This window comes from Thunnus maccoyii, chromosome 16, assembly GCF_910596095.1.
Source record: "Thunnus maccoyii chromosome 16, fThuMac1.1, whole genome shotgun sequence".
Taxonomy (NCBI): domain Eukaryota; kingdom Metazoa; phylum Chordata; class Actinopteri; order Scombriformes; family Scombridae; genus Thunnus; species Thunnus maccoyii.
The window spans coordinates 4764447-4779545 of record NC_056548.1 but is presented as its reverse complement, the minus strand read 5'-3'; the positions used below and the strand labels follow the sequence as shown (position 1 = coordinate 4779545).

General features: G+C 36.4%; 1 protein-coding gene across 1 annotated transcript; it reads right to left on the bottom strand.

Annotated features, from left to right (window-relative positions):
- Nucleotides 1–462: 462 nt before the first annotated feature.
- Nucleotides 463–15099, bottom strand: LOC121881155 (phospholipase B1, membrane-associated-like). Its single transcript, XM_042388811.1, has 15 exons — nucleotides 15029–15099; nucleotides 13396–13489; nucleotides 12549–12607; nucleotides 11747–11814; nucleotides 11412–11455; nucleotides 10895–11015; nucleotides 10591–10642; nucleotides 10400–10480; nucleotides 9652–9717; nucleotides 4985–5076; nucleotides 4149–4230; nucleotides 2530–2631; nucleotides 2245–2340; nucleotides 1329–1400; nucleotides 463–1237 (listed from the first exon to the last, which is right to left on the bottom strand). Exons 2-15 carry the CDS (start codon nucleotides 13424–13426, stop codon nucleotides 1112–1114), a joined length of 1092 nt encoding a protein of 363 aa, XP_042244745.1. The 5' UTR covers nucleotides 13427–13489; nucleotides 15029–15099; the 3' UTR covers nucleotides 463–1111.

Here is a 15099-nt window from a genome sequence, read left to right as displayed (position 1 = left end):
TTATTGTATGTACTGGTTATGTATTTTTGCTGAATATATGAATTAAATTATTAATACATCAAAAGAGTCTGTGATTAATGACTGAAAATTATTTCAAAATGAATCAAATATCACAGAAAACAAGTGAAACTTTGAACATTTTCTCTTATATTGGATTTAGTTTTTTTACATTTGACATCATTTTTAGGTTTTGTTTCATGTATATCGCCTGTTTTATTGGTCTTGTCTGTCTCTCCTCTAATTAATTAATCAACTACTATCATTTAATCTCTGAAAGAAACACAATTTGCAGCAACACCGGTGATTTAATCTCATTTATATAATAAATAACATTTAAGGAAATAGTTTATAGCTACTGCAATGCAATCATTATTTAGTTCTTTGTTATTTTAACCATTCTTATTGATTATTATGTTTAACTGAACATCAGCCAAAGTTAAATTATGTTGTTACGGAAGATTAAAGTATCTGTCAATAGTAAGTAAATAATAGTGAAGGGCGGTTGCTCGTTTTGCAGAGTGATGAGTTTAATTTAATTTGCTTTACATTTGCAAATCAAACCAGAGTTTATTCAAATCACAGGTTTGTTCAAGCGTTGTTATCTCCTCAGCTGCACAGTTCAACTCAAAATACACAACAACAACATTTTCAAGATATCAATGGACAAAAATCTGTTTGATATTTGTCTTTTTATTGTCCATGGTATGAAAATATTTAAAAGCAGGAAGATTGAGTTATTCTGAAGACACTGGAATTTATAAAAGTCAAGTTTTTAGTTCGGCAGCACAGAAAATGTTTATATTTTACTCAATTACCCAAATATTTAGATGTATTATGAGTCATGGGGAAGCGTTTAAAACATCATCTCAAAGCAATTTGAAAAGCAAATGTCAGTACAAGAGGATTTAAATATACAATCACAGAATTTATTATTCAAAATATTGATACAAATATAAATCTGAAACATAGCGTGAGGATTTATGATAAAAAAAATTATAAATAGCTACATGTCTGCATTTTTAACTGGTTCAGTGATAGATCAGAGCATCGACTCATCAATCATCAGTCGCTATGCGGTTATAAATCTTTCAGCAAAACAACGTTTAGAGAACTACAGACAGTTAAACAGGACAAACACAGAAAGCAGTGACATCAGCGCCGACGTGGTCAAAGAGAAATGTTTCATCGCCGCATCAGACGGTGCAGCCTTGGCTCTGGTGTAAATGTAAGGATGTTCCTGGAGAAACATAAGAAAAAAGTGTTCAAAGCAATGATTTTTTTTTTCATCAACACACACAAACATCTTCAACGTGTCAGTCATGTTGTACCTTTGATGGGCAGATGAGTTGTACCGGCTTTGAAAACGTCTCTATTCTCTCCTTCTCTCCTACAGGCTGGAACTGAAGAAAAAAAATCAGAATAGTTTTGAGCGTCAGTATCATAAAACTCTACATACATGGACAGTCTGTGTTGTTTTTGCTGTGCTTCATTGAAAAGTCAGTATTTTCTGTCCTATGACCCATTTATAAGGCCCCAAATTCTAAAAACAGCAATAAAAGACCTTTTACTAACTTGTCATGCCGTATTCTGTTAGTAAGCTCTAAATGCATTACACAGATTTAAAAATATATATTCCAAACCAATTTCATTAGCTATTTATCAAAACTATTTATACAAATATCAAATATCAACCTGCTTTGAACTCATCTGCGTTTCAAGATGCTCCATCTGAACCATGTTTAATCGTAACCTGAACGCAACTTCATATGGAAACTTAAAGATCCACATTTTTTAAGATAAATAAATTAAGTCTAATAGGATTTTTCCACAAAATAGTTAAATTACCTTGATAAAAATATAATCTCACCCTTTTCTCTCATTGGAAAAATCTCAAAATCTATAACTATCTAAATATTTTTCATGCTTTTTCTGCTGGACAAGTTCATTCTCAGTGTTTGTGCACTGGAGGCTTCAAGTTTTCACATCACACTTGTGTAAGTCGCATACTGGACCATGAGTGGCTCCACACTAGTTGTGATGTCACAAATCATTCTTGTAGGTAAACGTCTTAAACTCAGATTTAAGGTGAGCTCAGAGAAACTTTCCCCCTTCAGCAGATGAATGTGAAAACAAACTCTGCACATACATCATCCTGCACAGTGAAGCTCAAACATCCAACTGAAGGAACAAGAAGAAAAACATATTTTTGAGTGGAGAAGGACTTTTAAAAACTTAAAACTTCACCATGTTGTTCCACAGTCCCTTCGCCAGCTCCTCGTGTCCCTTAACAGTGAAGTGGAAACAATCTGCTGTGAAGAAGCTTAAGTCGATCGAACCGTCCTGAAGTTAAAAGAAAGAATATTAAACCACAGTGGAAAATCAACACACTAGTAAATACAGACACTCAAACACTCCTTAAAATAACATCTGCATGACAAAGTCATTTGCAGACAGGAAATGACACTGAAACAGAAGAAAAACAAAAATCAAACACATCAGTGTAAATGTTAAGGTGTATGTGTGACTTACAGGAAGTCTTGGTGGTCTCGCGTTCTCCAAATAAGGTTGTAGAATGACAGCAAAGTCCTTTTTAAAGAAACGGTCGCCGTGCACAAGCTTCTGTAGTCGTCTCTATAAATGGGGTAAGTTACCGTAAATAAATGTTAACAATGGCAACACGTCAAGACTGTTACTGGCAGCCAAACTAACAATATAGTGCTTCTCATTTGCAAATTTGTTTCTGTTGTCAGACAACGGAACGAGGAGAAAATAGCAATTTGATCATGGGTCATAAATAATCACAAATGAAGAACAGTAATTCCTGCACTGAGATGAGATGTCATGAAAAATCTTTATTACAAACCAGTAAAGACACATGCATCAACACATTTTGAAGCATGCAATTATTCTTTCAGTATTTATCCTTATGTTGTATTACCTCTAAATACAAGTATGTCCACATTAAACCAGCTAAATTTTAAAATGAATCTTTCTGTTGTGGTCGTCCATCCACAGTTAGTCTACATTTCCCAGCAAACAGTCTCTGAAAATGTCAGCTGTGTGTTTTAATATGAATGGGGAAAAATCAGCTTTTTGAAAACAATGACATAAGACGTCCACAGTCACGACTTGGGATGGTGTGGCAGTAAAATCAATTACAGATGACTTTCTTTCTCCTCTTGACTTCATCTGTGCCTCATTTCAGATGTCACTGTAGCCAATCACACGATAAAGTTGTTGTCATTAAGTTTTATTTTTGTTTATTTCGTCAGATTATTTTTTTCGTCGTAAAACAGCGACTTGATTCTGTCAGTGCAGGAATTACTGTTCACCTGGTTAATTTGTAATTATTTATGACCCTCAAGTGCAACTGCTATTTTATACTCGTTCCGTTGTCTGACAACAGAAACAAATCTGCAAATGAGAAAAACAAAATTTTGAGTCTCCTAGAAATTACACTCATATACAGCTAAATTGTTTTCCCAATTATATTGTGTTGGCAAACCTAATCGCTGCCTGGATTATGTTCACAGGAAACATTTTTTCAAATGAATGAATTTCTACTTTTATGAGTTTGTGAGTTCTGTGAGTGTTCAGGTTTAGGCAACAAAAACAGTTTGCTTAAAGTTAATAAAAGATTGTGGTTTTGTTTAAATGTTAATGAACATGTTTTGCTTCAAGTCTTTAAAGACCTTTTTTCTGTATTAAACCAAAACCAGGATCTTTCCTAACCTTAACCAAGTGCTGCCGGATATTTTGGTGAAAAAAAAGAGCTACGATGTCTCTGAACATTTCGCTCTAACATTCAGCATCAACATTTAGCAACTTGCTAACAACATTTTCTCATTATGTTGAGAGAAAACATAATTCAGCCAGCATTGCGTTTCTAGCAAAACATATTTGCTGTTGTAATTGAGTCGTATATAAAAAGCAATTAGCATTAGCATGGACGTGGTGTAACTGGCTAGTAAAGTCCTCTCCATTGAGAAAATGTGATGTTACCATATCGATCACAGGCCACTTTACAGAAGAATTACATAAAAAACACACCAGTATCTGCCTGCAGTATAAATTTACCCTGCAATCGCTAATCTGTGCATGACTACAGTAACACTACACACTTCACTTTATTACACACAAACACTCACCTGGAATTCATAGTTCATCTCAATCAGCTCCTCCAGTTCAGTTGAGTTTTCTTTAGGAAGAACGAGGCAAGAGCAGAATTTCCTGTGATTAGATGATCAGATGATCAGACAGTTGGATTATCAGGTTAGCAAATAATCAGATTATCAGATCAGGTATGACTTGTAATCTCAATAGATTTGGATTCTGATATAAGGCAGATGAAATATGAAACCCCTGTTTTAGTCACTACATCGTGTAATTTACAGTATCAAATACTGCCAATCATTAAGAATTAGCTCTAAGATTTGGGGATTACATATGATATAAACTGTAGTTCATGAGTTAACATGATTTCCTGATATGTTTTCATTTAATCTGCACAAACAAGGTGAATAATTTGTTTTTTTCCCCCTCAATAGTTACATTTTTAATTATAGGAAAATTCAAAATATTGAATAGTAGTTTGTTATGGATCTAAACCAACTGTTTCACATTTTATTGATACAATAAAACACTGTGGCAGGATGCAGGAAAAGGTTGTGATCACCTCTTTGATCGATCAGATTCTGTAGCTGAATTTCTGTGCTTCATTGATTTATTAATAAAATGTCGATTTCCTGAAAATGTATCCAATGCACTCTGCTTAAACTTTGATCTAAAAATGGTCAAATATGCATCCTATCCTGCCAATGAATAGAGACAAATATCTAAAAACAATCTAAGGAAGTTTAGACATGTACACCTTTATCTTTTATATAATTTAATGGTAAAGGTGGATCCTGTTGTTACACCAGAGGTGTCAGAGGTTTGAGTTAACAGATAAAAACAAAACATGGAGAAGAAAACGGTTCATTACTTTTGAAGCTGACAACCTATAGTCGGCCTCTTAACTTCTCTGAGTGGCTTCATGGGGAGAATCTGCACCACGTTCACGATGGCCCGGGGGATCTGAAACCAGAGGACAACATTCATTAATGTCTGAAGACTGAGGAGTGCAGAAGTCTGTGCATCCTACAATATATATGTAGTTTTATTTTCAGTATGATAAGGCAGAGAGAGGATAAACTGTTCTCAAGAAACAGGGAAAAGGAGATATAAATGCACACAAAGGCACAGTAATCAAAAGGCTCCACAATACATTCACATATTAGGCAACACCGTTCACACAGACATTGTGTTCATTCAAATAACTTGTGTAACATGTTTTTATCTATGAAACTGCATGAATGAATAGTTTCCTACAGTAGTTGTGCAAGAAGAGTTAAAGTCTTCCTTTTTTTTTTCATATTTTTAGCTACTTTGGCTTTGTGGCTTGAAGATGTTGCTTCATATTCAAATATCTCAACAACTACTGAACGGATCACCATGAAATTTTGATGAGACATTAATGGTCCCCACAGGATGAATTATAATTATGTTGGTGATCACTTGACTTATTAATATAGTGCCAGGTCAGGATTTTCCACTTGTAAAACTCTTGACAAGATACCCCAAATTCCCATTAGCATGCTAAACATTTTTATTTGTAAGTCCAACTGAAATTAAATTGCATTTATTTTGTCTACTTTTGCCGACGCTATTTTGATACAGTGAATAAAATCTTTTCATAAAGTGATAACGTGGCGTTCTATCGTAGGCAGAGCAGACGGTCACACTGAGCCTGATTGCATCCTGCTACACAACACAAGAGCCACACACTCTGAACAACAACCCACATTAGCTTTCCTGCTAAAGTTTCCTTATTTAACTTACAAACATAAACACACGTCTTATCTTGTAGCTTAGCTTGTTGAACGAGCCACCGAGCAAACATTCACCGGGGAAAAGTGCACTGCTAACGTCAGTTAGTTTCAAGTTTATTTATTCAAGTGTTAAGTCTATTTTATTTATATAGCACTTTAAAAAGCAAACAGGATTTGCACCAAAGTGCTTCACAAAGACAGACGCATATGTATACACAATACAAACAAGTTTAAACACAATTTAAAACCCAATAAATCAGATGGAAATAAAAACAGGTTAAACAGAATTAAAAGCCAGAGAATAAAAGTGGGTCTTAAGGTGCATCTTAAAGGCATCAACAGACTCAGCCTGTCTAATGGCCTCCAGCAGGCAGGGCACGGCCAACATGCCATGTTGGGAAGATCTGAGGGGTCTGGTGGTGCTGTAAGGTGTGAGAAGTTCTGAGATATATGTAGGGGTGAGACCATGGAGAGATTTATAGACAATGGATTTAGAATTTCATCCTGAAATAAGCTGGGAGCTAGTGTAAGGATGTTGTTTCTTGGTTAATAACCGGGCAGCAATGTTTTGAATTAGTTGAATTTACCTGCCTGTTGAAGTTTAGATCGCCGTCAAATATAATACCTAGGGTCTTAGCATGTGGTCTGATGTAGGCAGAAAGGTGATTGAGGTTGTCATGGTTCTGTCACTGACTCTATATTCCTTAGTTGTCATTCTCCACCAGTCCTCCAGAGGGCCTCAGACTTTTCTCCCTTTTTGTTTGGACTGGACTGAGTGAGAGAAAGCTGTTCTGAGTTTTATTGTTTTAACTGTTTTAGTTTTAGTTTTTTCCTCTGGCATTATATCATTTAAGTTGCCTTCATTAGTTAGACTGTACTCATTGTATTTCTGGGTTTTTGGTTTTCTTTTTGCTCTGTGTTTTTCCTCCTGTGTTCATGTACTCCTTCTCACGCCTGCCTTGCATTCATCCTCGTCAGTCCTGCCCTGCTTCCAGTATCTTCCCCATCCTGCCCTTGTGTCTTGCCACCTGTTTCTTGTTGTCTGATTAGTTCAGTTTGTATTTAAGTCCACTTTTCAGTTTGGTCTTTGTTGAGTCGTCTGTTCTGTTTTGTGAGTTTGCTCTGTTCCACTCAGTTGTGTCCTGTATTCTGCTCAGCTGGTTTTTATTTTTTGCCTGCACGAGCATTTAGTAATGAAGTTTCTTCAGCCCTGATCAACTTGCAGTCTCTGTATTTGGGTCCACCTGCTCTACTCTCCTAGTAACAGAAGGATCCAACCAGTTATGGACCCAGCAGAGACTAGCCCTTCCCTGGCACTGGGGGGGACCTCGATCCGCCCAATGAGCCTCCAAGCCTGCCAGCCACCAGCAGCCACGCCATCCTGTTACTTTCAAGCCTGTCACTCCAGCCTCCTGTGTATTTCAGCCCTGCTTTTGCCTTTGGTCTCTGCATTTGGGTCCACCTGCTCCACAACCCCTACCAGAGGTTCTGGGCAGTAACAGTGGTATGATGTGGGAGGCCGAAGAGTAGGATCTCTGTCTTGTCCTCATTTAACTGAAGGAAATGAATGAACTAACCAGTCTTTAATGTCTTGTAAACAGTTTTGTAATTGAGTTACATCAGCCTGATTTTGGGAATTGAGGGGGAAGTAGATCTCAGCATCATGTGCGTAGCAGTGAAAAGAGATGTTATGAGTTTGGATGATTCATCCCAATGGGAGCATGTAAAGACAGAAAAGAAGCGGACCTGAAACTGAACCCTGCGGAACCCCACGTGAAATATTTGCAGGTGTGGAGGATGAGCCGGCAATGTAAACAGTGAATCATCTGTTTAAAATGTAAGAATGGAACCAATCAAGGGCGGATCCAGAAATGTTGACCCAGCATGTCAAGCGATCCAATAGAATTGTGCAGTCAACAGTGTCAAAAGCTGCACTGAGACCTAGAAGAATTAAGATAGAGCATTCACTGGAATCCGCAGCACAGAGGAAGTCATTTGTCACTCTTAAGAGAGCTGTCTCTGTGCTGTGTGGCTGTGGTGTTCACAGAACCCTGGCTGGAATTTCTCAGAAATATTGTGGTTTAAAAAAAGGACAGAATCTGATTTAGAAAATAAAACCTTTTCTAAACTTTTAGATAAGAAAGAAAGCTTAGAAATTGTCCTAAGACTATTTGTAATAGCCAGGCTTCTTAAAGAATGGCTGAACTATGGCATGTTTAAAACAAGACGGGACTGTGCCTGTGGCTGGAGAACTGTTAAAAATCATCAGTATGCAAGTAACAACCTCTGCAAATGACTGTTTTTGGAGCTTTTTTTTGGATTTATATCAAGATGACAGCTAGTGGGCTTCATGCCCGAAATTATGCGACCAAGCAGGGGTAAAGAGAGTGGGCGGAAATCTTTGATAGGGTGCGAAATATTTGACCTAATGCTGTCAGTTTTGTTTAAAAAGAAGTCTTTAAACTGCTCACAGTGGATTTGGAAGGAATTTGTAGTGCAGCAAGCAGAGGGGTTAACTACAGAGTTTATGTTATGGCTGCGCTTGGTGAAGATATCTGAGAGGTATTTTACTTTTACATGTTTAACAGAGGATTAGTACTTTATTAGAAGCTTGTTATACGTTTAATAAGAGGTATGCAATCTGTCTTTTATCCACTTACACTCTGCTTTCCAGCAATCCCTTCTAATAAAGCGTGTGGATTCATTCTGCCAGGGGTTAGTTAGTTCATCAATGTTTAAGCGGGTAGAGGAGAATTCAATAAAAGGGACTGTGGAATCAGCAATATAGGCACTGCAGGCTGTGTGTGATAGAGTTGATTATACAAGAGCGAGTTGGGGCCGGTATGGCTGGAGGAAGCTCAGTATGAAATAAAATAACCTTGTGATCAGACACACAGATGTCACGAAGAACAAAATTGCTAAGCAAAAGGCCAAAGGACAGGACCAGAGTAGGGTATGATTTTTGACTACATATCTAATTAGCTATCCAGTTACCAGCTAGATAGCTAATTAGCTGCTCAGCTGCACCACATTAAACAGCATGTAAACATGTGTTGTCCTTACTCTTCAACACCACTTCAACAACTCACAGTCTGACCATGATTTGTAACTATGACACGTTTGTTTACTTGGTCACTTGTTCTTTACGACACTCTGGCAGCGCAAAAAAGGCTGATATTTCTGATATTTCCCCAAATCTCTTTTTTTCTCTCATTTAATAATTCAAAACTATTGACAATACATTTAAAGACATGTTGTCATCATGTTTGACTATAAAAAAAAGATCACACATGATTTCAGTTGGACTTTAACATGCTAACTGTACTATATCTATGTTAGCATGTTGTTATGCTAACACTAGCTTTTTAACATGCTAACATAAGCATGTTAACATATTAAGGACAGCGTGATTCTATGTAATGTTAGCATTAAGCTCACAGCTCAGGTAAAGTGTAGTTAAGGCTGCTGATAGGACAGCTGATGAGTCTGATTAAGTGCATTTGTAGCTGAAGTCTCATAATTTGTAATTTAAGGGTGCGGGCTTTACTCTTTTCCTCTTCTACAGTAGAGCTGACAAGCTGAGTCTGAAATATCCTAATATGTCCACTGTACCTCCAATAAACGCTTCTGATTCAGATTTTCACTCCAGTTTTTATCCATCCTACAATTGTTGTTTTGTTTTGAGGTGAGTAACAGGCAGTACTACTTCATGTGGTTGCTGTTGTGGCTGTAGACTTTTAAATCTTTTGTTTAAACCTTGTCTGGAGTTATAAAATCTCACCTCGTTCATCATCATGTCGAGAGCTTCTGTCATGTAGCGGATGAAGTTATCGGGGGAGAAGAGAGTCTGTGGAGAGTTTAAGCAGAAAGCGTGAAGTGAATGAAGCAGTTATTCATTTTTTGTACATTTGATTAATTAATTTAATTGTTGTGTTTAATCTTTTTTTTTTATAGGCCTAATCTGTCCCATACATTCCTCTGCCACTGTTAGAGGAGAATAGTTTGTACAACAAGAGTTATTTTCCTTCCTGGGAAAAATAAAACTGTAGGGCGGCAACAGTACTTGTCATTTATCAACTTTAAATTTAAAAAGCAGTGTTTAACTGCCCTATCTGGTTTAAAGTTTCAAGTGTTTTTAATCTCTGACCACTCCCAGTGTCACGGCTAGGTGTGGTCATAAGTGAGTCATAAGTTACTACACTTAACAGTGAGGTCACAGTGTACTGGCACACTAGAGTACACCTGTACATCACTGCACGTGCAAGTAAGAAGTTTAAAAAACAAAACAGACATTTCTTAAAGGGGACATAAGATGCTTTTTGTGATTTTCTGTTATTTATGTACTGTTATGATGTCGGATATCTGTACTAAACATGGTCAAACTTCCAAAACTGGGGCTTCAACCTGCTAAATCATGCAGAGATATTCCAGTAGAGCTCCAGAATATAAATATAGACGTGGAGATGTACAGAATATGTCCTCTTTAAAGGAATCTTTAAAAACCCATAAATGAAGATCAAACCTCTCACCTTGTTTTTACAGTAATCACAGATGTCGTTCATGCCTATCAGCATCGTCACCACCTTCCAGTCCTCGTGAAAGTTCATACCCTAAAAAACAGAGGCCTCGGGTTAGTCTGCTGGTGAACGTTACAGGAAGGAAGAAAATAAAGATTTATTATTACTGTCTAATAAGCAGAACGATGAACCCTGAGACTCACTGGATATGTCTTGAATGTGTCTATCATGTGTCTTATCTGGTCTGACACGTTCCTGTAGGAGGACAGACAGACAGCGTTTAAAGCACCAGTTATTACATTGGCATCAATAAAACATTATCATATGATAAACGCATCATTTGCAGCTGTAATTATTTTGATCTTTGATCTTCAGGGAAAACATTTGAAGGCACATGGACTCTAAAAGATAGTAAATTTACTCGAGCATCATCTGCAAACACTCAAACCGCAGAGAGTAAAGAAACACAACGAGAATATAAAACAGAGCGAGAGTGCAGATTCTTACAGCGTGTTGTGGCCGGTGACGGCGAAGTTGAAGCCGGTTTGGTTCACAGTCCCCGGTTTGCTGTTAAACGTCATTATGGGGGACGGAAACACCAGACTGGGATTGAAGAGTTTAAAAATATCTGGACAAGGAGACGATCAAACATTTTAAAGAATGACTTCAAGAAGCAGAAAGGATCCTGGGTAATATCTCTCATATTTAGCAAACTTTTAATTTAAAAAAACAATCCCTAAGATGCTTTATAGTGACATAAACTGCATTCTTGTATAAAATGTCTTAGCTGTAGTTTCTAACTTGGAGAAATGATCCTTGGAGTCAGAATTAATCTCAATATCAGCCAAAGAATCACAGATTTTTGTGAATGAAACCTGAATATTGCAGAAGAAACTATCTGTGATCTGTTATTTTCACACATAATTTGACTTGAATTATTTCTGCTTCTGTGATTTAATGTATATTTGTTAGTTTTTTTTAAAAAAAAAAACAACTGTAATCTGCTCACTATAAATCAACTTACTTGCCAGTGTAATGACATTCTGATAAGTCCCATATCCTCCAATGCTGCACAGAAGGAACAGTTTGTCATAAATACAGTCCAATAATAAGATCATTTATAATTTATAATATAAAGATTTATAATATAAAGACACTTATCATATCATTGACCAGATAAGATTAAAAAAATTAGTAAGTTAAATAAGGTTAATGAACTTAAACTCAGACAAGCTGCAGACTGTGTTATCAGTTATATGAAGACAGTCTTTTCACAGGACGTTGATATTTGTTGATCTATAGATTAAACAGGAGATAATCTCTGATGGAGTTTGGAATATAGCCGCTTTATTGATTTACCTCCAAGACACCTGGCGAAATTCAAAAGGTATTGAGGCGATCGTGGTGCCGTTGGCACCAATAGCCGTCTGCAATAAAGACAAGAACATAGAGAAGATATTCTATATGGAGAGAAAAGGTTTAAAATACATAACAACACAGAACCCACCATTATTTCTTGATCATAATATAATATATCATAATATATAAATAATATATCTAATACTTTGACTTCCTGGAGTTTAACACATCCATGCTGAAAAAAAAATCATATTAAAACCCAATAAAAAACATTTTTCATGATATTTCTAATGATTCTAATGGGTTCCATGGTTGGTACATTGTTCTCTGTTGGGTTTGTATTGTTTCTGGTGGTTTACTACTGAAGTTATTTTGGTGTCCTTGATGATTTCCATGCTAATATAATCCAGTAAAGTGTCATATAGTTTCATCTGAAATACTCACTGTTAGTGAATGAAATATATTTATTATGTAATTGATGGAAACTGCCTGTTTTTGAACCTTTTTATTGTTTTAATTATTTTAAATATGCTCTGACACTTTACTAACCACTGGTCTGTGTGTTTTATTATTTTAGGGATGGTGTAGACTCTATATACTAGTGGTAATATAGTGTATTATGTATGTGTTTGTCCAATATTGTGTGTACCTTGTATATTTCTATATGCAGCTGTATTCAACACTTGAGCTCAAGACAAATTTCCCCAATAAAGGAAATCTTGAATGATCTTAAATTCTTTTTTTGTAAGTATTTTTTTTATATTTCTCTGCAGAAAAAGCACAGTAACAACACTTCACTCACAGTTAGAGAGTCTCCCAGTGCAGCGATGACTTTGATGTCTGCAGCTTTGACATATTCAACTACAGCAGGAGAGAAAAGAGGAGAAACTGTTAGGTAAGCCACGCTTGTATAAAGGGTTTTAGTTGTGGTTTTAGAAACGTCTGACATAATCTCAATCAGCCAAAGAACTTGGCATAAAAGTTAAGCTGAGTAGTGTAGAAAATACTGATAAAAATGTAAAACGATGTTGCTTTTTTGTTAACTATCTTAAGTTGGCTGTGTTGTGGAGAAACTGACAAACACAGGAAGCAGAGCTCTGACTTTTTCACTTGATAACCTTCCTTTTAAAGTTTTCTTTTATATCCTTCAGAGCAGAATCACAGTTACAACAAGCATTTCTCTAAAAAGCAAACACACTGTTCTTTATTCTTTAATGAGGTCCTTTAAAAGCAAGATATGAAGAAAAAGATTCAATCATTGCAGCATATAAATCACTGTATCTGAACCAGTTTGGATCAATATAGCACCAACACAACACAACTTTATTCAGTTGCAATCTGTTGTTTTGACCCAGTGTTACACACAACAACCTTTAGCTAAAAACGATCACAAAATTATTGCTTCTTGTACAAAACGATGTGCATATGACTTTCAAAAGATACACAAGTTATTAACAATCAATAACAAACTGTGACATATAAGTTTAAAAGGAGTAGAGATGATTTTAACAAGCTTTAGTTTGGGTAAAAACCCAACAGTAAAATAAAAAGTAACTCTAAACATTTAACTGGATAAAATCTGAACTGGATATTCAGGAGCAGAACTTTCCAGATGTTGACAGAGATGTTGAGTTATAAGTGAGACTCACCCGAGGTGGGGATGGTGGGAGACGGACTCATATCAGGGCAGCTGAAGGGAGGATGGAGACGTCGCTGCAGGAGAAAATCTGTTTCAAAAACATCCTGCAGGAAAACACACAGACACGTTTCCCCCTGTTAACGAACGCTGAGTGACGTCTGTTCAAAGTCAAGTAAAGTGTTTTAACTGCAGGGTTGTTTGTCTGTGAATCGAGCTGATATGGCTACAGGGTAAATGTGCTGAACGTGAACTGATAGTGTTAATTAAAGGCTGAAACTTTTTAAACTTCACTCAGCAGCGGCCAACACTTATATGCAGAACGTTTAAATATGAGTGTTTTACATCATTTGCTCACATCAAGACAAGATGATTAATAATATTTAATGATGTCTTAATGTCTTAATAACATTTGAATAGAAGAACTATGCTTCTCCTACTATGACAAGTTAACATGTCTGCTGTGAAATATCACCTGGCCCAATAGTCGCCAGTATACCTGGTCGCCTGATTTCAGATGAATACTGTATACTGGTAAGTATACTGGTCAAAATCCACTGGGCCAAAGTTGGCCCGAGTGCTGCAAACTGGAACTGAATACTGGTGCAAGTTAAATCTAAAACTTTTAAAGACCTTTTTAAAACCACATAGAATATAATTTAACATTTGTTTCATCATCACACCGTCCAAAGAAAGTATGATGGACAACCAGTTTGGATGATATGGACTAAATATATTTATCATTTTATCACATTGTTTTCAATACTTCCCAGCAGGATAGAACAATAATTCCTAATGATATAATTAGTTAAATGAATCCAACCTGGACCTGGATCAGTGGCATAAATTGGATCGATGGATTAACCATTTTTGCTAAAATTAACACTGAAATGAGCCTCCACAGCTACTGTAGCTCGCAGCAGCAACCATGTTTGCTACATGTCTGATGCTGCCGACTGAAACTCCACAATAAGGTATTAAACATCTTCCTGCAGAGCAATCCACCGTTGTAACAATCACACTTTTAGTTTTTAGGTGATATAGGAGAAAGTCCCCTGACAGCCTGCAGTCACACATACAAAAATATTACAAACTAATGTCACTCTCTACTCTGTGTAAAACCGACATATATGCGATTTATCCACAAATGTTGCTGCATTTGTTCCCACTGAGTCGTAGAAGAAGATTTCCTGAAATCTCACCAATATTCTTACACACAAAATTGTTCCCATGTACGTGACAGTAACATGAAGAATTGATGCATTTGAGATTTTTGGAGTTAGCAGCTGTTTCAGACAAAGCGATCACAGTGGTTTTAAACGTCTGCATTACTCCTTTAAATGAATTAATTCACATATTACATTATCAAACAATTACATGAGAAAATACAATCAGCTGCATCCTTTACTGACTCAGTTTCTACAGCTGATGTTAGTGAACAAGTCTGACATTTAACAAAATATCTGCCTCATACTGTGTATTGATTACACTTAACATGAATATTCTCACTCTCAGGCTGCTCTGAAGACAGTTTTGCAGCAGTAATGTAAGAGTTTTGGGATGAAATATTACAATAAAGTGATAAAGTTTGGTTTGTGATCCCATACAGATTGTGTAGTTTTGGATGTTTTGTATTGAAACGATACCTGGTTTGAATTTTCTTCTTCTTCTGTTAATGCGAAGCCTGCAAGAGACAAGAAACAATACAAACATTCAG